Raw genomic sequence first — 27,140 nt, 5'->3', positions numbered from 1 at the left:
GCCGGATACTCCGAGAGAGGGGAGGCGGAGGGGTCTTGGAATGGACATGAGCAACACATCTCAAAAGAACAACAGTTACGAAAGTTAGGTAACTTTTTTTTTTCTTCAAGTGATTGCTCATGTCAATTCCAAGTAGGTGACTCCCAAGCAGTCCCCCAGAGAGGTCGGAGTTCACCGAGTTGCAGACTGAAGCACCGCTCTACCAAATGCAGCATTGTCTCTAGCCTGTTGAGTGATGGTATAGTGTGACGTTAAGGTGTGAATCGACGACCACGTCGCCGCCCTGCAGATGTCCTGAATGGGGACCTGAGCCAGGAACACCGCAGAGGAAGCTTTCCACTCTTGTAGAGTGCGCTGTCAACGGTGGAGACAGAATTTTTGCCAAGATATAGTACGTCCTGATACAGGCCGTGATCCAAGAGGAGATTCTTTGGGATGAGACAGGAAGACCTTTCATCCTCTCGGCAATGGCCATGAAGAGCTGTGTCGACCTTCTAACTGGCTGTGTCCGCTCAATGTAAAAAGCTAGCACGCGTCTAACGTCCAGGGACTGAAGCATGTTAGCATGTAGCTTGAGGCAGAACACCAGCAGAAAGATGTCCTGAAAGCCGTGTGTGGTTGTAACTCCACCTTGTCCTTATAAAACATGGAATAAAGGGGCTTGGACGTCAGAGCCTTGAGCTCAGACACTTTTCTGATTAATGTTATAACCACTAGGAACGCTACTTTCCATGAAAGGTAAAGGAGAGAACAAGCTGCCAGGGGCTCGAAGGAGGGCCCATCAGCCTAGAGAGCACCAAACTGAGAAGCCATGGGGGGATCGGTTGCTGTACTTTAGGGTACAGTCTGTCTAAACCCTTGAGAAAAGGGCCGATGATAGGGCTAGCAAACACCGAGTGGCCCACTGCACCAGGGTGGGAAGCTGAAATCGCAGCCAGGTGAATCTTTATTGATGATATTGCCAACCCTGCTGCTTTTAACTGGAGTAAATAGTCCAGGATGAAGGGAATTGAGATCTGCAATGGAGGAGTGCCCTTCTGAAGTGACCAAATTGAAAACCTCTTCCACTTAGCCAGATAAGTGGCACAAGTGGAAGCTTTCTGCTGCTGAGGAGAACCTCCATAATCAAGTCTGAGCATGCAAGCTCCAACGTGTTTAGCCATGGAGTTTTTCCATGCCATGAGGTGGAGAGACTCCATGTTGGGGTGCTAAAGGCGGCTGTGGTCCTGGGTGATCAAGTCCAGAACCAGGGGCAGAGTTATAGGTGTGTCCACGAACAGGTCCAGCAGCGTGGTGAACCAGTGCTGACATGGCTATACTGGAGCTATCAAGATTAATGACACTTTGTCCTGTCGGACCTTGATGAGGACTTTGTGGATGAGATAGAACAGTGGGAATGCATACAGCAGGCGCCCTTTCCAGGAAAGGAAGAAGGCGTCCATGAGCGAGCCTTCACTGTGATTCAGGAAGGAGCAGAACTGCTGAACCTTCCTGTTGTGCCACAAACAGGTCTATCTGGGGAGAGCCCTACCTCTGGAAAATACTGATGGCAACATCCAGGTGAAGAGACCACATGTGGCCGTGAAAGGACCTGCTGAGGTGGTTGGCCAGTTCGTTCTGTGAACCCGGAAGGTACGAGGCCTCCAATCGTAGTGAGTAGGCAATGCAAAATTCCTACAGCTTGAGGGCTTCCTGACACAGGTGGGGAGGAGCGAGCACCATCCTGTCTATTTATATAAACATCATTGTGGTGTTGTCTGTCAATACTGACACACATCTGCCCTGAAGATGGGTTTGAAATGTCTGGCAAGCAAGGCGCACGCACACATATCCTTGAGGTTGATATGCAGCAAAAGTTCTGCCTGGGACCATAGACCTTGAGTCCTGTGGTCGCCTAGGTGTGCTCCCCATTCCATTGCCAACACATCCTTGACTAGTGACAGCATCGGCTGAGGTTTGAAGAAGGGTATTCCCGCACATACTGTTTGTGGGTCGAGCCACCACTGGAGGGACTCGAGAACCTGAGGGGTAAGAGTGACCAGTCTGTCCAGATGGTCTCGGTTCAGCCTGTAGACTTGGGCCAGCCAAGCCTGAAGGGAACGAAGCCGCAGTCTGGAGTGCTGTACCACGTATGTGCAAGCAGCCATATGTCTCAGTAATTTTAGGCAATCCCACGCCGCTGTGGTGGGGAATCTGCTGATGCTCATGGCGAGGAAATGAGTTTCCAGAAGAAAAGCACTGGCCTGGGTGGAGTCTAGCAGGACTCCAATAAACTCTATCCTCTAAGTGGGGGTTATAGTTGACTTTACCATGTTCAGAATGAGGCCAAGTCTGAGGAATGTCAAGACTACTCACATGGTCCTCCACTTGGGCCTGAGATGGGCCCTCGATTAGCCAGTTGTCCAGGTAGGGAAATACCTGCACCTGCTGCTTCTGTAGGAATGTTGCCACAACCGCCATGCACTTGGTGAATACCCGAGGGGCCGCCAAGAGGCTGAAGGGGAGGACCATGAACTGATAGTGGATGTTTACCACGAATCGAAGAAATCTTCTGTGGGATGGAATTATGGAGACGTGAAAATGTGTCCTTCAAAGTCTAGGGCAGCGTGCCAGTCCCCCAGATCCAGAGAGGGGATGATGGATGTCAGGGAGACCATGCAGAACTTCAACTTCTTTATGAATCTGTTGAGGTTTTGCAGGTCTAAAATAGGCCTGAGCCCACCCTTAGCCTTGGGAATTAGGAAATAACAGGAGTAGAAACCCTTGCCCCTTAATTCCAGAGGGACAGGGCGGGTGGGTCAAGAATATCTCAATTCTGCCATGCTCATGACCCACCAGTCTGAGGTTATTTGGGGCCAAGCACGGTAGAAAAGGGATAGATGGGTCACAAAAGGTGGGAAAGGATCTGGGATGCGGACTGGTGCGTCGCCCCAGGGCACACCTTCAAAAAGTTTTATTGGAAGCCGGAGACTGCCTCGTCGAGCCCAGGCCCTGGTTCGAGGATGACTGCGGAGGCCTTTGCCTATTACTCCTACCCCGTTTCCTGCTATAGTCCTGTCTCTGCTGAGAGGGGTAGAAGCGAGGCGGGGGCTGAGACTTAAAATGCTTCCTCTGCAGGGCTGGCATGTGGAGGCCCAGTGACTTTAAGGTTGCCCTAGAGTCTTTTAAGCTCTGAAGCCTAGAGTCCATCTGTTTTGCGAACAGACCCAAGCTGTCAAAGGGCAAGTCCTGAATGGTCTGCTGTGCCTCTGGTGGGAGGCATGAGACCTGCAGCCACAAGCTTCAGCACGTAACAATGGCAGTGGACACTGTGCAGGTGGCCAAGTCCGCCGCGTCCAACGCAGCCTGCAAGGAAGTCCTTGCAATCGCCTTACCCTCGTTGATAACAGCTCCAAAGTCGGATCGGGAGTCTGTTGGAAGGAGCTCCTTAAACTTGGACAGAGTTCCAAGAATTAAAATTATAGCGGCTAAGCACCGCTTGCTGATTAGCAATTTGAAGCTGGAGCGCCCCCATGGAATAGACTTTACGGTCAAAGAGGTCCAGCTTCTTTGCCTCTTTGGATTTTGGTGGAGGGCCTTGCTGTCCTTGCCTTTCCTTGGCGTTGGCCATGTCCACTACCAATGTACCCTGTTGAGGATGGATGAAGAGATATTCATACCCCTTGCAGAGTACAGAGTATTTCCTTTCCACCCCCTTTGCCGGGGTGGAATGGAGGCGGGAGTTTGGAAGAGGATCTTTGTGGTATTCTGAATGGTCTTGATCAAAGGCAAGGCCACCCTTGACGGCCCTTCTGGCGTCAGAATATCCACCATGGGATCTGTCTTCGGATACCTCTTCTGCCTGAAGACCTAGGTCTGAGCTATTCTTCTAATCAGCTCTTGATGAGCCCTATTGTCCATGGCCGGCAAAGAGGCAGACGAGCCCACTACTACCTTGTCTGGGGAGGAAGATGAAGACACCCCCATGGGCACAAGTTCCTCCTGACCCTCCAATCAGCATGAAGCAGCTTCATACTGAACAGGAGCATGAGAGTACTACACAAGCATTTCAACCAACCTCTGGTGAGATAGGGCACACAACAGGTGCTGATTTTACAGCATTGTTTTAAATGGCCTCACATATATGAGACAGCTGGAATAGATGATGAAGCACCAAGCTGGCTTGATTCATTCCTGTCTGATATATCTGAGAGAATTGTGAATGGTAACTGCTTTACATTGCCGAGAGTGATTGAGTGCAATGGAGTGTCAGTAACTTGAGCCCCTCAAAATAGAAGAGATTTTGATTCTTCATCATCATATTAATTGGGGTGCATTAAAGGTTCTCCCCTCCTATTTAACAAGAAACCTACATCCACTATTTCCTTAAATTCTTGCTCAAATGCACACCAGCTTTGGGGACAGTTCTTTAAAAACCACAGTATTACTGTTAGTGAAAATAGCATAAATACTACAAAATAAAAGGTGTATTAATAAGAAAAATAATCACATTGCTGCTCTTATTTATAATTTGTTAACCATTATCACTCCAAATAGGCCCCTTTTGGAATAGTTTTTTTCATAAGACAGGAATCCTATTAATTGTAAGCGAATATAAAATGTATATTCTTGTTAAGGAATGATACACCATAACAAATCAAAAGCACCACAAATTCCAAGGGTGAGTCATACAATTGTTTCATCTAAAAACAACAAAATGTATTAGAGTCCTTAGGAGGCACTATTTCAATTAAACTAATTATCTTCCTGGTAGCACCATAATCCTAGCTCTCAGCACTAAGTAATGTAGATCTTGTAGAGCTTTAGGTATTTGATATGTTACCTCTTATTCTAGGAAGTGCTTGAATCTGAATCCAGGTATTGTCACATAAAAAGTTCTCAATTTACATTAACATTTTAAAAAGGTAAACTGAACCACTTGCTATTAAAGAAAAATAGTTTGAAATCCTAAGTCATTTAAGACATATATAGACAATCTACAAATATCCACAACTTTAAAGCCACATTGACACATCACTTTATAACTAAGTTGGTAGTCTTACTGGATGCTAGCCATCCTTGTCTACAATTTTGCTTTGACTAAAGGAACATTTTCGTATTCTTAATAGTTTTCAAAGTAAAAGTAACTAACATTCCTTTATGACTGACAAAACATTGCTGCACTCTATGGCTTTAAAGAAATAAAACCAGCTAATACACTAAAAAAACAAAAATACAAACTGATTAATTACTATATATTTTGTATAGTTAGTTCTGAAATTTGTTTCCAAAAACTAAATGCTCATACTGTACCTGAATTTCAGCTATTGCCAAATTTAAGTCACAAAGCCAGTTCTTTTTAAACTGTCTTGCCTGAAATCTTCAACAAGAGAAAATTGTTAATTATAGTTACCTGTTTGAGAGTATAGTACTTTGTATTATCACTAAAAAAAAAAAAAAAAGAATACTGCACAAATCATTTTCAAATATTTTACTAGACTACTTATCATATTTCTCAAAAATATTATTCTAGTGAGAAAACTATTTCCACAGAAAAAGGCATTAACTTGCAATAGGAAAGATTTATCTCGATGTAACTATCAATGAAAAGGCAGTGATAAGACAAAATGTAAACTTAGTTTCGTATATCCCACTAAGTTCTATAACAGTCTCAAATGATGTCAAATTACATGAGGAAGTGTGATCTAGTGAATAGAGCAAGTGCATGGTTGTAAGGTGTCTTTTTCTGGCTCTGCAACTGACATTCTGTGATACCTTGCACAGCATATGTAACTGGGCATCAGCTTCCTTCTCTGTAAAAATGATACAACCTACCTCACACAGGTGTTGTAAATAATTTAAAACACTGAGTTCATTAGATGATTTTCACAAGGTCACACCGTAATTTGTGCATGCTACTCCCAGCTGTGCTAATCAGATTTAATAATCATGAATGCTGTGGAAAATCTAATAAATAATAAACAAGAATCCTGATTCCCATTACTTGGTGTCAGCATTCTCCATTAAACTGGGAGCCCTTTTAAATATCATGAGCATGTAGTTACTGAATAATTAAACTTCTGATTTTTGTACAAAGTGTATAAATTTGCACCTTTTAATCATGCTTTCTAGTTAGTAACAATCCAAAAACTGGAATATACTTTCAGTCTGTTCTTTACATAATTTTGCATTAAATGAAAACCAGAAGAAACCATTAAATATATTTTGCACATTAACTGTAAAATAACTCCCTAAACTAAATACGCACCTTGATTTCATGTTCAAAATAACATTAATTTCTTGACTGGAAACTTGCAGTTGGTGAAGGAACTTAACAATACAGTTAAAATGTTCAAGCTCAAAAACCATCCCAGCATCAAAAAGCTGTAGCATCAAAAGAAAAAAAATGCAGATGTACATACAAATTAGCATCTCTGATATATTTCCAGAACCAAGTAGCAAGAACAATGGAGGCTATAACATAATAGCCTAAGAAATAAAGGTGCGAGAAAAGATTTAAAAAAACAAAGGATAAAGAGGAACCTGTACAAAGAGCCTAGCTACATTAGAACAAAGATGTTTATTTTAATTCAATCTTTAAAATTTCATTGTCCAGGTTTTAAAAGTAGGCAAGATGTTTTTGTGAAACTGCCACAGAGGAGGAGATCATTGAAAAAAGTCATACCTTATAAAAGATATCTATTAATGAAGGCATAGCATCTCTTATATTCATGGAAGCCACATGCTCAAACACCTTCAGGAATACATCAACAGCTGGCTAAATAAAAAAAAATATAGTATTAAAAAAAATCCTAATAGTTTAATCATTTGTCTCCTGTAAAGATTTTAGAGTTTTCATAATAGTAGTTTATGAGTTGCCTTATGCAGAGTTTTGTTTTTCAGAACTAAGTCCACGTAAACAAAACAGAAAACTTATTACAGTTAACTTAATGAGTTTTAGGAGAATTATGATCCCATGAATCCTATAGACTTTCAAAATGTTTCATGGCCACTTACCAGCATTTTAATCATTACAGCAACATTTAACAACTGAAATACTTCTTTCAACAAACAACACTTGATCAAAGAAATGAGAAGATCATTCAGCACTTGTGAATCAAAATGCAGACCAGGAGCAACTTCTCTGTAGTAATTCATAAATATCTGGACTGAAAAAAAAACCAACAACAAATGAAACAGTCAATCCTATTTGCAGGTATCTGACATTCTTAAGTATTTAAACAACTTATTTCATGAAACAGAAGTTATTTCTTAATACAGGAACTATATTAAAATACAAAAGTGAAAACAAAATATTTTGCGACAAATTCGGTGAGTTTAGTTGCAATAATGGGAGCCAGACTGACTCAGATTCCTGAATTATCCATAAAACAGATACTGTAAAAGGATCAGCAGTGCCATACTATACTGCCACACAGACGAGCCTCCACCAAGAACACTTAAGAGAAGGAAGAGTTCAACCTCCATATCCATTTAGTGACTGGCAACTCTGCTGAGATGGACAAGAAAGATACAATGCAAACTGAGATGGTGTTTGTTTTGTCAACACCTGTCTACTAACTGGACCTATTTCACACAGGCCACACAAGTGTCAGACAGCAATCACTTTTTGTCACTCCCAAGATCAGGTATTAATCAGAGGGAATACTAGAGATTAAAAGATCCATATTCTATTATCAATCCGCAGAGCCACTCAGCTTTGCTCATCATATTTTCATTGAATCACAGAAACTAGCAATGAAAAAGATATTACTAGAAGATCTATTACTATTCTACAGTAAATTTAGTCCAGCCTCACTGGAAATACAGGAAATCTGACTAGAGCACTTGTTCCAATCTGATTTAAAATGCCCCAAACAATATGGCTTTCACCACTTTGGGAAAACAATTTAGCAACACCTCCCACTGTCAGCAAGCATTCCACCTGACATTAAGTTTATGTTTCCTCTCAAAGAAACACTGTCAACTTAAAGTCAGACTTCCATCTGAATACTTTTCATCTACTATTGTAACTAAGATCGCTAAAAATAAAATAGAGAAAAATTGTCAATGCATTTTGTGCCTCAGACAACATTTGGCATATAGTTAGTTTCGCTGTTTCCCAGCATAGTCAATCTCCTCTTGTTTGTTTGAGCCTTCTACATAGAAATAGGAAAGAGATAAACATTTTAACACACAAGACAATGATTTATTTGACCAAAATTGCAAGAGACTTGGAAGCATTATAATTCCCTTAATCTGCCTTTTTTTTTTAAACGAACTATATTTCAAGTTCAATTTGATCCCATTACTCCGTTATAATTCTCCTGTTTCTTGTGTACCAATCTATGACCATAAGCCTGCAACTGAATAATGCGAGCAGAGAATTCCACGTCCACGGAGCTCTGTATGCGTACATAGGTATGTCTATATGGATCTGATTCCAGGATCAGGGCCTAAAATTGCTGTCCATCCTTGGCATTTGCACCCTTCAAATACCTGTACAGTGTTATATTCTTCACGCTATCTCAGAAATCACGCTATGCACATTTAGCTTTTTTAGTCTTCATCAGAAATCTATTCATCCAACCATTCTTATCCCTATTCTTTAAACTCCCTGTAGTGATGTCATGATATGGTAAAAAAAACAAAAACAAATAAACAAATAAAAAAAAAAAACCTGAATGTATCTGTCATCAAATACAAAAATGCCTTAATCATAATTGTATGATTACTGCTTGGTTTCACTAGAGGGCAGAGTTTGGATGCCTTAACTGCGTTTTTTTTTACCTTAACATGTTTGAATTTCTTTTAAATGTAACCTTAACTCTGAATTTCCTAGGTCTGTAATGCTTGGTTTTGGAATGATTACATCCCTGTAATATTTTTTTTATCTTTAAGTGTTGATATGCACTCTCAACCTAACTTTATCTTAGCATAGTTTGTCTAGGAATACGTTTAGGACCGCGTACAGCCATAAGTCTACAGCAGAACACCCGTCAATGGGAGGTTTGCACAAAAAAAGGACCAATCATGATTCTCTTGCATTAACTAACATGTTATCACTACTCATTGTGATTTCAGACAACTAGTCTGTCTCTCTGCTCATGGCTCCTGTCCTGAACTACCTTTATAAATCACTATATTACACATTCATTTTCTGTTATATCATACCTGAACGTTGTAGCAAACTTGATTCATTGATATTTATATACGTCTTAAGTATTGCCATGCAAATCTAGAAAAACATAAGCAGAATCCATTACAACAGTGTAAGCTGTATTCCAACATATGAGTAATCTGAATGTCAATTTTATATTGCAAGTAAGCATTAGGTTGCTTCTGGTTGATTAAATTACATCTGATGACAATGAATGCATGATAAACTAGTTGGCTTATAGTCAAAGCAGTGCTAAAGCAGGACAGATACTGTCAACTTTAAAAGATTTTGGATGGCTGCTTTGGGACCTTTCTGAAGGAATTGTTGGGAATAACTGCATGTGTGTATAAATAGACCTATATCAGAATTTCCCACACAGATATTTGCATCAAGCAGGAGAAAAGATTGGAAATAAAAAAGGCTACCATGGTATTATCAGAGTTCACTAAAAGGTGAAAACAGGCATTCAGGAAAGGGAACAGATAAGGGTAGAAAACACAAGTGTGGAGAAAAAATGTACAGACACCCCAAGTCAAAAGGATGTCCAGAAATAAAATTGAGAGGAATGCACATATTACTTTGTTTTCCCATAAAGCAATATAAGGCAAGGCATTTTAGTGAGCTCAGAAAATTGACTTGAAGTTATTTCACTACAGACCAATGCCAGTGATAAAGAGCCTTTTAAAATAAATTATTTTGCAAGATTAAAATTAGGTATTAAAATATTTTGTCAAGAATTTCATTTGAAGGATCTTAAAATGCTTTAAAACATTAATGAATTTAGCTTTGCAATATAAAAGTATTCTCCTGTAATTTTACAGATGAAGAGACCAAGGCACAGTCAGATTAAAAGGACACTGTCAACTTGAAATCTTGTATTCAGTGTTGTTGTAACCGTGAGACAAGAAGGGGGGTGAGGTAATATCTTGTATCAGACAATCTTCCATTGGTGAGGGAGACAAGCTTTCAAGCTCTGTGTAAACTTGAAAGCTTGTCTCTTTCACCAACAGAAGTTGGTCCAGTAAGAGATATTGCCTCACCCACCTTCTCTCTCTCTCTAACTTGAAATCTTGTCAGTTTAAAAAAAAAAAAAAAAAAAAAAAAAGTTTCAGGTACAATTTCCTTTCCAATTTTTGTGGATTTACAACATATTCCCCTATATTTAAAAGTCTTTTGCTCCCCTATTGTTCTGTGAAAGACCCACAAAAGGGAACTGACTGACTATTCCAGAAAATAGGGAGACTGAAAATACATAAGTATGCTATCAAATATACAAAGTGAATTTTTTTTGCTGTATCCTTCATTTATAGTCTTGTGTGTTACTTGTAGCAACTATAAGTAACAAAAAATAGATAGTTTAATTTTGAAGTTGACGTGTCCCTTCCAGTAGCTTGTCTAAGATGATACGGTGAGTTAATGTCAGAACCAGAGCTATGACTTAACTATAAGTCAATCTTTTTTCCCTAAAAAAAAATTAATATCTGCAGATCAGCAAGGCTGATAGTCAAAGAATCAGACAATCTTAACACTTTAGAATCTCAGTACTCTAACTTATTATAAATAAAACCCATGGAAAACATCAAAAATATGAGTTTGTATTTAATTTTTTTAGTAGCTATCAGTACCACCTTTTGTTAAGGCTTAAAAAGTTCCCTTTTGGAAAAAAATCACATGGGATCTTTTACTGTTAAAAAAATGCAATGTCACTTGGTAGTGGATGAGCTAATTTAACCCAATCTAAAAACCCAGGTGGCTGAGGGCATTTAAAACAAATTTTAGCACAGGCCGAAAGTATGTAAATTAATTTGCTTTCTTTTGGAATCTATTTTCCTCCTCCTTTGGACTGATGCCCAAAAATACCAAGACTGCATCTGGAGCAATCATTGTTCCAACTATTAGTCAGATTGCTTGGAAAATCCAGTTGCAGAAAGGTTTAATCATGGGACAAGTCCACATTACATGCATAAAAGAGCCTAATTGTGAGCCTCGTTTCCAGCTTGTACGAGACTTTCCTTGATTTAATTGTGTCAATTTACAAGGGGTATAACTGAATCTATGGACCATGTACAATAAATTTAGATGGGAGAGGATAGATAAACTTAAATTTCTATGGAGAATTTAGTCCAAGCCTGCCTCTATGATATAGTCTTATTGAATGATGGACAGGGACAGTAGCTTTTGGCATCTGAAAATGCAATGGATTTTAAAGTCCTTGATTCCTGTATGAAAGTGTTTCAATTGAAAAAACAACAAGGAGTCCTTGTGGCACCTTAGAGGCTAACAAATTTATCTGGGCATAAGCTTTCGTGGGCTAGAACCCACTTCATCGGATGCAAGAAGTGAAAAATAAAGGAGCAGGTATAAATACATGAAAGGATGGGGGTTGCTTTACCAAGTGTGAGGTCAGTCTAACAAGATAAATCAATTAACAGCAGGATACCAAGGGAGGAAAAATAACTTTTGAAGTGGTAAGAGTGTGGCCTATTACAGACAGTTGAAAAGAAGGTATGAGTAACAGTAGGGAGAAATTAGTATTGGGGAAATGTATTTTTCACTTCATGCACCCGGTGAAGTGGGTTCTAGCCCACGAAAGCTTATGCCCAAATAAATTTGTTAATCTCTAATGTGACACAAGGACTCCTCGTTGTTTTTGCTGATACAGATTAACACAGCTACCACTCTGAAACCTGTCACCATGTCTCAATTGAGTCATTAATTTGTAGAATACAGACAGTTTCAGAAAGAGCCACATCGACTCTAATTTTAAAAAGTTGACAACATATACTTCTCCATGCATGAGTAATTTTGAGGAGATCAATATGGAGGAGTCCAGAAGAATTTTAATGACAACACTGGATTCTAGACTAGGAGTTGATGTATCCATCAGCAAAATAGGTCAATTGAAGCCTAGAAGTTAGCAACATTTAAAAATCAGAATGTTCCGATTTGAAGTGGGATTGGAAATCATGCTGTTTATTAAAGGCTCCTGTTGATTCCACGTATTGGTTCCTTTACACAGGGCGTAATTTTATGAAAGAGCAGCCAACATGATTGTGTTTCATATGGGAACAACTGATTAGCATGGCAGATCTCTAAGGATCACCACACATACAATGATCCACTACATTAAAAATAATAATAATCGGTAGCACATATGAATTCATTTAAGGCACTACATTAGGATGAGGACTCGAAGAATGTGTTAGTCTGAAGCTTCCCTAGTTTGTATTCAAATGAAAACACAGTGAAGGTTCATAGATTGATACAGAATTGATTGACAGAATAATAAGGGCAGCAGTAATTTGCAGGAGACATTTCTTTTAACAGATGCAAAATAAAGACCCAGTGAAGTTACTGGGCAAGACAAAGAAAGGGCACTACTGGCATAAAGTCAGGAAACAGTTCTTAAAGTAAAAGACAAAGCAAACCTACAATCATATTTCAAAAGCTACACTGTGCATATTTGTACATTTTTCATTTGACTGTAATGGAAAACAGCCATCCATTCCAGACTTTGAAGTGGCATGTAGTCTAAGTATCAGGGGGTAGCCACGTTAGTCTGTATCTACAAAAACAACAAGGAGTTGGGTGGCACCTTAAAGACTAATAGATTTATTTGGGCATAAGCTTTCGTGGGTAAGAAGTGAGGTTTTTACCCACGAAAGCTTATGCCCAAATAAATCTGTTAGTCTTTAAGGTGCAACTCGACTCCTTGTTGTTCATGTAGACTAAGTTTATGTATTATAGAAATTTCTGTACAGACTATAGATGGGCACAAAGAGGAGTTTATTTGTAATACCTGTTCTTGGAAGATATTAATACATTATTTATAATTTGATCAATGCACACAAACAGAACTGAACTGTTTAGAACAAATCTCTTAGCAGTTAAAACTTCTCATCAGCAGGTGGTATGTATCTACTGTGCCCAATGAAGCTTCACAGCCAGTAACTGTCTGCTCCTTTTATACCAACTGAAACAAAAATGAAAACAGAAGTCCTTTGTGACTATGAGGTATTAAGATTTGAAAAAAATATTCTTTTCTCCTCCAAATATCAAGATTCACTGTTTCTATCAGTGGGCTTTCTCTTTTGCCCCACTGAACATTAGTACACACCAGATTCATAGCCAGAGACAGGCTAATGGCTACTCTACTTGGAAGCCCTGCCCGAAACAATGTTTCTAGGATAGTAATATATTTTAATTGATAAGATTGTGCATTCCACTATATTAAAAAACCCTTAATCCTGTATCTGTTACATTTTGTAGACAATGGAATTGGTCAAATGAGGCCAAAATAATCTCTCCCTTCAAGGCCAGATTAATTACTGGTAGCAGCAGGATTTTGAACAGCAATGAGACTCCAAACAAGTATCTAAACAGAACTGCAGCCAGGAAAGTGGGTGGCACTATATGCAGTAGCTTTCTGCCAGTTTCTGCATCTACTGAAGTTTGTATAGTTAAAAAAATTTATTGACAGATGACTATGTAGCCAATTCACAAGTCTCAGAGGCATGAGACTTTTCTGCACAAAATAAGGCTAATCTTGTCTGATAATCAGTTGCTGATTCAAGAGGTTTAATACCTTTAGAATTCTAAGCTTTGATACAGAGTTTTAACCATTAAATGAAGAATGTTACAACTTTAGTCCTTTTAACTGCTGAATGACAAGCTGAACAGAGGATCTAGCCCTATCTATATGTTCTAACTGCCCTTCATATATCCAGTCAATGCAATTCTTTTTCCATAGCAAATGTTTTATAACACAAGGAAGGAAGCACCATCTTTTAATTAGGAATGAAGATTGGAGCATATAAGAAGGGAAAATTTAATACTAGGACTCCATAGACAAGATTAGTAGTTCAGAAGTTAGTCACAGTGAAGTAGCTGCTACTAAGAAAGTTAACTTGATAGAAAGGTAAAATAGCATAGAGTTTCACAAAGAGATCTTAGGGCATCCACAAAAGGGTTAAATTTTCCATTGCTCTCCTTGCTGGATTTCCTAAGGATTAAGGAATGCCACTACTCAATCTTTTCATATAGGACAGTGAGGAAATCAAAATTGATTACTTACCCAACATACTTGAGAAAGCAGAGGCATGTTTGACTATAACTATTTAGGTAGGAAATTTAATATCTAAGAAATTTTAGCAGGTCTGGCTTACGAATTTTTCCTCTTCAATTTACCTCATAGCTGGTGGTATTTTGACTTACACTTGGAGGCTTCTACTGATTGCCACCAGCTATACACTGAGTGGCTGTGATGAACTGGAGCTATATCTGTGCAACTTATGAATTATGACTGATATTGTTAAGTTGTAATATGAAAAACTGCTATTATGAGTGTCTATCTGTATATGGCTCCACCATTGCTGACAGGGATTTGTAGCATGTACACCCCAGACGAATACAAAGAAAAATATTTAAGATTAACAACAGTAATTAGACATGAGAAAGGTTATGCAAAAAAGCAGCTGCATCTTTAGAAAAACCAGTTTAGCTGACTCATCTGACGGGAGAGGAAAAAAGCAGTGTAAAGTTAGCAGGCGAACAAGAGAGGCCAGGTGACCAGGAGGGATTTAAAATGAAGAAACACTAGGGACTAGACAAGAAGAGGAATCATGGGGGAAGAGAGCAAGGTCACAGAAGTTGGGTGAGGAGCTCCAAAAGTGAGGGTCACCCAGCATGTAGCAGCCTCATGTAGTAGGGAACCCTGCTTGCTTTCCTGAGCCCAGACAGCTCCAAGGACCCTGGACAAATCAAAGGACTTGGACCTCAGCCCAAAGAATGCCCTGGATTGGTGAGGAAACTGAGGCAGGGACATGAGTTTAGTGTTTATTGCTTTGTATGATCCATACTCCCCTGTGCTTTACATGACTGAATATAAAAGAACAGAAAGGTGTTAAACTGTACAAAGTGTCTGTGTTGACTGCTTCAGAAAAGCTGCATGTCCCTGAGAGTGTTAAAACGTAAACTGGAAGCTTCACACCTTTGGAAGAGGGGTGTACTTAAGTAATTGGAGTATTTTGGGAGTCAGCACTGGACCTGGAGGCCTAAGACAGGTGGGCTGAAGACCCCCAATTCTGAAAAGGGATAGCAGACACTCACTGCCAGGGAGGCCAAGTGAGGAACCAGTGCTGCAGCCTGCAGGGGCTTTGCAAGCTTAACACACTCCAGGGGATCCAGAGTGCACAAGTGTGACTTCCCCTCACAGTAGTCCTAGTGGGTGGCCAGGAGGGGACAGTTGCCAGGATCTGTGAGAATGGCCAAGTGAGATTCCCCACCATTAGAGGCTTCATTCAAAGTGACTGATTTTCAAAGATTCAGGGATGGGATAACGAGCTCAATCTGTTTTGCTGTTCACCATATTAAGAATGAGTTCATTTTGCTGGGAACTTTTATGCTAATGAAGGCTGATCTTGACTGCTTTGATGAAGAGAGAACAAATTCTTTCGAGGGCTTCATGAAACCGGCCTCAAACTAGAATATTATGAAACTGGCATTTCCAAAAGACAGGTTAGACTGTACAATGGGAACAAGACTAACACATCAGTTTGATACTTAAGTCTTCTCTTTTGACAGAAACACTTTTTGTAATCTCAAATCAACTAGTATGTAGATGTTTCTGTGATTATTAGCGGACTTGTGAAAATGTTTGTTATCCCTTTATTGCAGGAGAAAGACAGTTGCTGCTATTTCCAAATGTCTAATGGATTAATTTGGAAATCCTCCAAGGAGGGGCAGATATGAATTCCCTTTTTTCTGAGGTCTACCACTAAAACCACACACACTTTGATGAATATTTGGCCAAGTATAGCAAGACCAAATATTAGAGCCTTATATCAATAGTGGTCTTGGTCGTATCAGAAGTGGAGCTATTTCCTGTGTGAGGTTCTTATTGGAATATATAGATATGCTTACCTCATATAAATACAGTATAGGTGACTGTTCTGAGAAATGGATGCAAGGATATACCTTAGTGTTTCTAGTTTGTATTTCAATTTCCTTATATTTTTGTTCAAGTTCTTTAGACCTAAGACAGTCTGATCCCCCTATATTGTACGGGCAGGAAAAAAAAGACAGTAAATTCCTTGATTGCAGGGCTGATTCTATTGTTCAGCTCTGCAGCACATATATAATTACTTCTCTGGCTTGAGTGTATTTGGTATATATGGAGTGGGGGAAGGAATCGGTTGTGTAACATCCTCTGAAGGTCTAAGGTATAAACCTTGCTCATATTATGGAGGCCCCTCTTTATGGGAAATACAGAAGTTACTGTTTCATGAAAACAGCTCAGAATCTACCTTCTCTAATCTCAGCTTCACTCTTCTCTGGAATAGTTGTCTCCTCTGTCTATCAAAGAAGGCGAGTAGGCATTCATTCTGAACCTACACCTTCTGGCCTAGTTTAAAATCCCTTTTCTGTTTCCTAAATGAAGGAAGCTTCCCAACTGACACCAACAGAAAAGAACAAGATTATGGCATGTAAAATGTTGATAGAAATCAAGAGGAGTACGAGTGAACTGAAGGACCAAATACCCAAAGACATAAAAGGAGAAAATCGATGAGAGTGGTATGCTGGTCTACCAGGGATTAAAGACAGCAATCAAGGGGGATAGGGGAAACGATGCAAAAAATCCATTTAGCTTCTCTGCAATGTTAATCACAAATGATACTGGGGAGATATCTATCCCCAGACCTATTCTTTTCATGTAACAAAAAGAAGGCACTGTCAGACTCAGATGTCAAAGGAGGAAATGTAAAGAAGCTGATAAAGAAAAAACAAGTACTAGGATCATCTGGTATTCATCCAAGGATTCTGAAGGAATTTAAGAACGAAGTGTCTGAGTTGCTAACAAACATATGCAATCTTTGATTAAAATCAGCTAATACACGAGACGCATGGAGGATAGAGAATATTGTGCCTATCTCTAAGTAAAGTGTGAGGGATAATTGGTAGGTATTACAGCCCTATTTCAGTACTAGGAAGTGTGTTTGAAACCATTATTTAAATAGAGTTATAAAACAACTAGATGAGTGGATCTCAATTTTTCTATACCATAACCCCATGCTGTAACTAAAATGTTTCAGAATCCTTTTCCATTCAGCCATAATGGAAGGGAGGGTGGCTGCAACCCCCTAGGTACATAATTTCAGATTCAGAAGCTCTCACCCAGATTAATATATTATAGGGACATATAATATATTATAGCCCCTTTAATCTGCTCAACTCTTTATGCAGGTCAACGAGATAGACACAGGAAAACCAACTGATGTAAGTTATTTGGACCTTCCTTATCATTCTCTTGTGAGGAAGGTTTCGAAACTATGGGCTTGTCTTCCCTGAAAGTTATCTTCAGTTAGTACACTTGAGCTACTGCATTTGAGCTAGCCTAGCTCGAGTGAGAACTACCAGTGGCAAAACAACACAGATTTGATTAGCAGCACAGAGTGACTGGATTATTTGCTGAGGGGCTGCTTGTAACAAACTGTTATATCCCCACTGCATTATTAGCCTGAGCAGCAGCACCACAGGAGTGTCAATCAACCCTCCTGATGGACCAGCTGATTTGAACTTAAAGCACCACCTTGAACGAAGGTTTTTTTGTGCATGGAGAGGAGCTGAGCTAGAGTTAATACTCAAGTTATAACTCAAGCTAACTGTGCTGCGAAGACCCACCTTAAGTAATCAACGGTGAAAGGTGAAGTTCAGAAACTGGCAAAGAGAAAACAAAATCTAAATGTTGAATTTTCAACACAGAAAAAGGTTATGGTGGATGCCCCATGTAACCATACTATGTACAATGTATTTATTAAGTGATCTGGAAAAGTGAATCGGTAAACTGTGAGGTGGCAAAATTTGCATCTGACAAAATTATTTAGGAAGGTTAGGACCACAGAAGATGGAGGAACTCCAAAGGTACCTAACAGAGGGTTAAATAGAAAGCATGATGGCAGACTAAATCCAATGTTGATAAATGCAAGGTAATACATAAATAGTTCAAACTGGTCCCTCCAATATACATATTGGATTCTGAATTAACTGTAACCACTCAAATAAAAAGTATGTTCACTATTACGAATATATCAATGAAAATCTCTAATCAATTTACACTGGTGATCGAAAAACAGAACATTGGGAAGTATAAAGAATGGGATAAAAAATACTGAAAATATGCCATTTTATAAAAAATGGCACATTCTCACCTGGATACTGTATTCAATTCTGGTCACCCCATCTCAAAAAAGGGTTTGTCAATGGCCAATTAATACTATTAAAAGCATGAAAAAACTTGGAGACTAGAAAGATTACAACTGCTTAATTCAGAGAAGGAAAGAATAAGAGGGGATATGGCTACAGTATATAAAATCATGAATGGTGTGGAGGATAAATTGGGTGCTCGTTTACTCACTCATAATATAAAAACAAGGGTCATTCAATGAAACTCAATTTTTAAAAAATAAAATGGTTAATTCACATGTGGAACTCATTGCTTCATCATGGCCAGGAGCATATTGGATTCAAAAGAGGATTACACATTTGTGTAGACCATGAGATAATCCAGTTTCACTAAATAGCATAAAACAAAAAATGTATAAAGGATATAAACCCCTGAGTTTCAGGCCATAAAGCACCCACTAACTAATTTAATAGAAGTTAGGAAGAAACTTCCCTTATAAATTCCCCCCTCCACCGCACTTCTCTTTGAAGCTTTTGGTACTGGTCATCATCAGAAACAGAATACCTGAGTAACTGAACCAGTGGTCTAAGTTGTATGACAATTCCTAAAAGATTTCTTTTTGTCGTTTTTGTACTCAATCACTTCTTTTGCACTGAGTCACCAGTTTTCCCATCAGTATACTCTGATGTAACCATGAAGTGCTTGGTCTGGTTATCAGCCTTCAACAAATATCTCAACAAACACTTCCCTGGCTACTATGTGGGACGTGTGCAAAACAAGAAGTCTGATACAATGTTGCCGCTAAGGAGATCATATAGAGAATAGATTTTAAATATTTGGGGTTTTTTTTTTAGGACATCTTGAAATACAGAATCACTAGAAGTCATGATGCTTCATGCAAACTAGGTGGAAACTGCTGATACTTGTGAACCTGCTAACGATGCTTCATAGTTGGGACACAAGGCCAGTTCTACTCAGTCTGTCAGTTCTTTGAGGAGGATTAGATCATCTTTACATAGAGATGCCATTGCTACCTACCTTTTGGAGGATGACATAATGTAGATAGCTTTGGAGCCTTAGGAGCATATACAATTTCTGGTCTTTTGGGTTTACTGAGGCATTCTATTAATACATCATTACATTTTACAGAGAGTGGGCTAGTACATATAATTTTGTATGATTTTGTTGCTGTCTACTCTCTTGAAAATCCACCGACTCAAGTTCTACAGGCTCTCTAGGGAAACATCTTTTAAAAGAACTGTTAAAAGCACCTGGAAGGAAGTGTTCTCCTGGGTTCCCACTTCAGATTTCTCAGCTTCAAAGGTAACTCACACTGAACTCAATTGAATACAAAACTTTTTACACAAAATAGAAAAAGTGTTAAAATTGAGGATTCCCTCCCCCCAATTAAACCCCTTTTACCTTTTCATCTCCTTGTTCAGGAACATGCCAAAACCAACATTCCACTCTCTCACAGCCACGCAATGTATTGAAATAAAATCTGCAATATTTACGGGGCAACTCAATCATCCCAAGGTTCTGCTGGATCAGATGGGAAACCTAAACATCAGATAAATGGAGGGTTACTTGCCTATAACTGGAGGTTCTTCGAGATCTATGTGGTCCCTGTCTGCACCATGCACCTGAGTCCAGATATTTTTCGTAAGCACTGTCCGTTGGTCAGCACAATTGCAGTTGTTCTCCTCATGCTATGACCTGAGGTACTAGGGCAGTGCAGACCAGAACCGCTCCAGTTCCTTCTCCTTCCACAAATCTACCTACGATCTGCAGCAGAAGGGACAGAGGATGGGTAGTGGAATACAGATAGGAACCACACATCTTAAAGAGACACCTGTTACAGATAAGTAACCTCCATTTCTTCTTCAAGTGCTGTTCCAATCTGTATTCCACATGTGGGAGATTAGCAAGCAGTAGTCAAACAGGAGGTAGGTGCAAGAATGCAGAAGTGATGGCTGTCTAATATTGTTGTCCTTATAGCTGTGTCTGTAGCAGAAGACTGGAACAAAGTGTGATGTTAAGGAGCTCCAGGAAGCTGCCCTACATATCTCTAGTAGAGGTACGTCTTGCATAGATGCAGCAATGGTCGCTTGGGCCCTGGTGGACTAGACCCTCATCCTCTCCAGGGGAGGGATGTGAGCCAGTGGGCAACACAGGGCAATGAGATCCATTTAGAAAATCTCTGCGCAGATATAGCTAGACCTCTTGATCTCTCTGCTATGGTAACAAAAAGTCTAGGTTTCTTTCTAATTGCTTTTGTTGTTTATAGATAAAAGACCAGTGCTCTTGGGATGTCTAGAGAATGAATCATTCTTTCCTCATCAGAAGCATGCAGTTTCACAAAAAATATCGATAAGTGGATGGTATGACTCGTGATATTCTGAAATTACTTTAGAGATGAATTTTGGGTGTGGACAAAGAGAGACCTTTTCTTTGTGGAAGATAGTATATAGTGGGTCTGCTATGAGTGCTCCCACCTTGTTGACCCTTCTGGCTGATGTGATGGCAACTAGGAAGGCAACTTTCATCAAGAGATGGGATATAGAACATGAAGCTAAAGGTTCAAATAACGAGGCTGAGGTCCCACTGAGGTGTTGGCTTCATCAATGATGGGAAGGATCCAATAAGTCCCTTCAGGAATCTAGTCATCGTGGAATGAGTGAAGATGCTCACCACCCCTCCCATCACCTCTGGCACCCGCTGCCTCCCCTAGTGCCCCACTGCCCCTGGCTCCTGCTGCTCCATATCCACCTCCCCATTCAGGGCTCAATATGTCCCCTGGATTGCCAGGGAAGAGTAAGTCTGCTATGAAAAGTGATATTTGTGTGTTTGTTAATATCACTTTTCACGGCAGACTTAGTAGCTAGAAAGTCTTAAAAAAAAAAAAAGGCAACCAAAAAAAGCAAAAACAAACAATAAAAAAAGACAAGAACGTGCAAAGCATCTTATTTGTGTTTCTATTCTGTTTAGGTTCAGTAAAGAATAGAGACAACTGTATGTTATTTTTATTATTGATTCTGCAAAAACACACCACACACCCTACATAAATAAACTACAATGATTTGGGATGTGCATATTTATTTGTTTTTCCTAAAGTTGATTAAGTATTTTAGGAAAAATTGTCAAAGCTAGTGGCCATACTCTGAGGCCACCAAAAAAAATTTGTTGCGAGAACCCCTGTGCCAAATGAACCCAGAGAGAAGTAATAGAGAGATCCAATGTATTAACAGTAAATAGATAGTCTAAAATAGCAGGGATCCCAGGAGAATCTGGAGAGAACTGGTATTGCTGTGCCCAACAGGAGAAATACTTCAACTTTTCTACATAGAATCTTTCCTTCTTTGGTTGAAGATGGATTGAAATGCCCTGGAACTTAAACACTCTACATCTGATCCCCATACAAATACCAGGCCTTGAATTGCAGTGGTTCTGGGTTGGGGTGCCTAAAGGTGCCACTGTGTTGCATTAGCAGGTATGGAAATGGTTGGATTTTGATGGGCGGACAGACAATGTCTCAGTGGGTCTGTGAACTAGAATGGTCTCAGCCAACTGGGCAAAATAAGGATGACTTGAACCCTTTAATGACACATTTTTTGTAGGACATGTGGTATTAATGGGATGGGAGGGAAGGTATACCTGAGGTGGTCCTTCCATTATAGTGGAAGGGTATCTCCCTTTGAGCCCCTACCTAGAGCTGCTCTCAAGCAGTACAGAGAAAGGTTTTTTTTGCTGCTTGTGAGGTGAAAAGGTCCCAAGATGGTATTCTCCTCTAGGTAAAGACCTTATTCAGGACCGAATCATGAATTTCCCATTCATGGTCCACAGAAAATCATCCGCTGAGACTATCTGCTGGGAAGTTCTGCAAACCCGGCAAATATGCTGCCGAGAGGGTTACGTGAAGTCTGATACACCAATTCCAGAGAATGACTGTCTCTACACACAGAGGAAGTGATCTTGTTTCCCCTTGCTTATTTATATAAAAAGACAGTCATATTGTCTATCTGGATGTGCTGGGACCAGATAAGTGGACAAAAGCACAGAAGGCTCGATAGACAGCTCTTAGTTTCAGTAAATTGTTCAGCATCCTGGATTCCCAAGGGATCTAGATGCCTTGTACAGTATGATTGTCCATATGAGCTCTCCAACCTAAGAGGGAAGCATCAGTAATGACGATAACCTAAGATGTAGGTGTGAGGAAAGGAATTCCCAACTTGAACTTTCTCTGGCTTTGTCCACCAGATGTGAGAGGCCAGAACCTGGATGAAATTGTTATTTTGGCACTAATGTTGACTTTTTCTGGTGAGTAGACAGACTAAAGCCAGGTCTGCAGGCAACAGAGATGGAGTCTGGCAAATGGTATCATGTGAGTGCATGAGGCAGAGGAGGAAAAGGCAAGTTCTAATTGAAGTCTGAGGGTGACCTGTTTCATGACATCGCCACTGGCATGGAATCTCTTGATAGGCAGTTGCTGTAGTCAAGTCCCAGGTTGCTCCTATGAAGGCTATGGACTTGGTGGGGGGTTCAAAGTGGACTTTTCATGGTTGACACAAAGTCCCGGGGAAGGTAGAAGAGCAGGCGTCAGGTTGCCAACTGGACATCCTTGTATGATCTGCCTGTAAGTAGTCAGTCATCAAGCTATGGGAAGTCGATAAAACCCATTTCTTCTCACCCACGCTGCCACCAGTGAAAAGACTTTTATAAAGATCCTGGATGTCATAGTTAGCCGGAATGGAAGGACTCATCTGGTACTGGTCTTAACCAAGGAGGAACATGAGGGACCTTCTGTGTGATGGGTGAATGTTTATGTGATAGTATGCCTCTTATGTCAAGAACCATGAACACTTGCTTTCTCCCAAAGAGGGAATTATTGATGCCATTGTGACCATGTGGAATTTTAATTTTCAGATGAATACATTTAGCCAGTATAGGTCAAGAATCAATCTCCATCTTCCGTTCTTTTTGGGGACTAAGAAGTATGGGGAGCAGAATCCTTTCCTTTGATGTTGAGGTGCAACTCTTTCCATGGCTCCCTGCTGGAGATGGGAGTCCACTTCTTGACACAGATTTTCTTTGTGAGAGTGGTCCCAAAAAAGCAACTGGGAAAGAGGCTTGTGGGTTGGGGTGGCCAGAAACTCAGATAGCTGCAATGGAATAATTTTCAGTTTCCATTTGTCTATTGTCAAAGCCCTTCAGTTTTGAGAAAATTGGGTAAATTGTTCTTTACAAAACTGAGGGGCAGTGTGATGTGGCATTAATAAAGGGTCTGGAGAATCCCATCAAAAATTATTTGGATGTGGGTTAGAGTGAGGGGTAGCAGTGGATGTCACAGAAGTTGTGTATTTGGGCCTTTGTACAATCTGTCATTTGTGTGATGGTTCCAAGGAGCATTGATGGTAAAATGGTTGTAGAGGTGGTCTTGCTCTGTGCCTGTACTTGAGATGTTTCCTCTTAGGGGCAGGGGCACAGATACCCAGAGAACAAAGCACTATATTTGAATCCTTGAGAAAGTGGAGAGATTAATCCATCTTTTCATTTAACAAGTTAACTGCCTCAAAGGGCAGATCCTGAATGGTACTTTTCACCTCTCTAGGGAAACCTGAGGATTGTAACCAGGAATCTCTCCTCATGACAATGGTTGTATCCATCCCTCTGGACACAGTGTCTGCAGTATCTACTGTGGCATGGAGAGAGGTTTTGGCCACTAATTTGCCTTCATTAATTAAGGACTGAAACTGAGCTCTATCTTCCTGAGGGAGCTTGTCCTTTAAATCCAACAACTTTGCATTATTAGTGAAATCATATTTAGCTTATAGGAATCTGATCATTAGAAATTCTAAATTGGAGAGAGGCAGAGGAGAAGACCTTTCTCCCTGGGAGTCATTGGGTACCTCCATCCAAGGGTGTAGTTTTGGGTTGTTGTACTGCGGATCTTTTGGTAACTGCTTGTACCACCAGATAATTCAGCAGTCGGTGAGAAACTAGAAACTATGCCCCCTCAGATGGAATGAAGTAGCACTTCTCAGCCCTCTTTGGGGGAGGGAGTGCAAGAAGTAGGAGCATGCCACATTGTTCTAGCTGGATCCATAGTGTCCTCAATCTGGAGGTCTACTCGACTGGGACCCAAAAGTTGCAAGATGTCAAGCAATCTATGTTGGAGCTCCTGAACCTCTTCAAGCTGTATCTGGAACTCAGCTGCCACCCTTTATAGGAGCACCTGACTGTAGTCATCAGGTGAAGATGGGGTATTCTCCTCCTCTATGGATGATGATGAAATTGCTCCCAGAACTGTTGGATCTAGTTCAAATTCATCTTCTGCATACATCACTGGGGCCAATTAGTGTTAGCCAGGAGATGGTAAGTAAGGCAAATGTATTGATCCTAGGTGCCTACAGTAGAGATCCTAAGGACCCCAGTAACGTCAGTACAAGGAATCAACCAGCTGAGAACTACCATCTGACTCTGGATACCAAATGTCTCTTGGAAAGTCATATATGGTCACAGAACAGAACCCAGATCTCTTATGGCTTCTGTCCAGCCCTCTTTCTGTATGATAGAGTAGGGGCTCTTCTGAAATCTCCGACTCATCGGATGAAAAAGCTGGATCCCAAACTTCCACTGGAACCAACGGTACCAATGATTGAGTACTCAGGCTCACGGGTGGAAGAGGACAGTGGCTCTGTCTCTCCGGGATAGCTTCTTCCTCCAGAATAACTGTCTCCGAATAAAGACAGACCTGAGAGGAGGGAGGAGTGAGAACAGGGGAGAACAAAAATGTCCTCTGGGGAGATGTAGGTCTCAGAGTGCTCTGGGGCACAGGATGAGTCAGTTAGTGGAGCCATTAGATCCGGTGCTTCCCTGGTCACAGTAGAGGTCAGATTCCTCCCTGGTGGTTATGATATTGGCACAGAATCTGATCTGGATGTTCACGGGAGAAGTGGCGGATGTTTGTCTTTCAATTTGCACGTTGAAACTGGTATAGAAACCAATGAATCTATGCTCCTTTGCATCACTTTCCCCTCTGAAGAGGTTTACTCAGGCCTCAATCTTTAGGACCTGGGCACGAGAACTCTCCCAACTTTGAAGGAATAAGGGAGGAATCTCTTTTCTCTGGGGCAGATTTGGAAGAAGGCAGATTGTCTCTTCTTAATCTCATGAGAAGCCTTCTCCTTATCCTTGGAAGTTTTAACCTGAGCTTGTGCTCAAAGGGGCGCTGCCTGTTGATTGAGGTTGCTATACGGGGGCAGAGGGGTGTCTCCATCAAATGCTTTTTTAAGTCTTAGCTCTTGACCATCACAAGTTCTGGGAGGGAAGGAATGGCAAATGCTGCATTTATGTGAGGCTCACATTTCAGCTATGCAGTAAGGGCAATGTTCATCACTCACTGAAAAGGAAACAATTCCTGAACCCTAGTTATAATCCTAGCCTCCCAGAAAGAATTTCCCTAGGATGGGGGAAAAAGAACTACACTAGTACTTAAGACCAAAGAGTAAATGAACAAAATAATGAAACCATTTACAGTACATTTACAGATTGAAGCAGTCAAAGGAAGCTGTGGACAGAAGCAGATTCTGACTCAGGCCACATGGTGGTACGAAGGAAATGGAGAGATGCTGGTCCGCACTGCCGCTTATACTCTCAGTTCAGAGTACAAGGAGAACTGCGCATATGTGAACCAATGGACCCTGCTTACTAAAGATCTTCTGTCTCAGGTGCATGGCACACATGCGTACCCACATGTGTAAAACACATAGGGACCATCACTCAAAGTAGTATAATAATTTCTCCTTTCCATCTTTCATTAGAAAAGAAGTGTATTTACATTTTAGAAGAAGTTAGACACTAACTATATTTTAAAGTGTAACAGACAAACTGATGAAAATATAAAAAAACCCTAACACTGTGCTAGGCACTGTACACGCACTCACTGTAAGAGTCACCACCCCAAAAAGCTTATAATCTAAATAAGTAAAACAGACTACGAGTGGGAGAAGTTATGGGCCCAGAGACTTGTCCAAGGTCACACAGCAGGTTAGTGAATGAACTGCGATAATATCCCAGGTCCCCTTATTCTCAGTCCAATGACCAATCTAACAGACGTTGCAGCTTCTGCTAAACCTTAAAAAATATAAGCTACTATCCCTCCCAACTGGCAAAAAACATTGTTTTTCTAGTGCAGCAGAAGCCAACACGGCTGCATTTTGAACATCTGTTTGCTCATCACTGATCATGCCCTTTATTCACTAAATTTATTCACTAAATGATACCATTTTTAAGGTGGTTGAAGTTTTGGCTGATATCTAAGTATTTTTATGCAAAACTGTCTAAATATCCATAATGAACAAAATTAACCCAATATTACAAGAGTTTGTTAAGTGTTTAGCAACTTACCACCACATTTTTGTCCATTTTCCATGGTTCCAAACAGTCAGAATTTGGCAACGGCAAAAGAGAGCTTTTTCCTGAGTATCTGAAATCTAAGATTCAGGACAAGAATATTTAATTCAGGACAAGAAAAATGGTTTTCTTTAAATTTATCAAATCCTTATAACAGCTCATTACTATTTTCCTTTAATGGCATTTCAGGTTATTTCCTATATATGTAAGACAGGCCTACTTTCTGCACTATAACAGGAAAACTGATCAGATATACTATAAATATTTTCACCATGAAAACATAAAATTTTAGAATGACTTGAATAAAATCATTTATCTATACACACATCATGTACACACCATCCACCGTATAAGACATAAGACTTTTTCCTTTGAATAATAGTTGATACAAATGTTGGTTATATATTT

General features: G+C 40.2%; 1 protein-coding gene across 1 annotated transcript in view; it reads right to left on the bottom strand.

Annotated features, from left to right (window-relative positions):
• The window catches only part of TOPAZ1 (testis and ovary specific TOPAZ 1), an 89,992-nt gene that overhangs the window by 36,674 nt on the left and 26,178 nt on the right, over positions 1-27,140 (bottom strand). Inside the window, exons 7-13 of the mRNA XM_054017628.1 lie at positions 26,727-26,812; positions 19,743-19,880; positions 9,154-9,217; positions 6,997-7,148; positions 6,665-6,757; positions 6,248-6,363; positions 5,293-5,359 (exon numbers count right to left, since the gene is read on the bottom strand). Of these exons, the coding sequence (XP_053873603.1) occupies positions 5,293-5,359; positions 6,248-6,363; positions 6,665-6,757; positions 6,997-7,148; positions 9,154-9,217; positions 19,743-19,880; positions 26,727-26,812 (716 nt within the window). The remainder of the gene's footprint in view (positions 1-5,292; positions 5,360-6,247; positions 6,364-6,664; positions 6,758-6,996; positions 7,149-9,153; positions 9,218-19,742; positions 19,881-26,726; positions 26,813-27,140) is intronic.

The sequence above is a fragment of the Malaclemys terrapin genome, chromosome 2 (genome assembly GCF_027887155.1).
Source record: "Malaclemys terrapin pileata isolate rMalTer1 chromosome 2, rMalTer1.hap1, whole genome shotgun sequence".
NCBI lineage: Eukaryota > Metazoa > Chordata > Testudines > Emydidae > Malaclemys > Malaclemys terrapin.
Note: the sequence above shows the minus strand (reverse complement) of the source record. Positions and strands in the feature narration are given on the sequence as shown.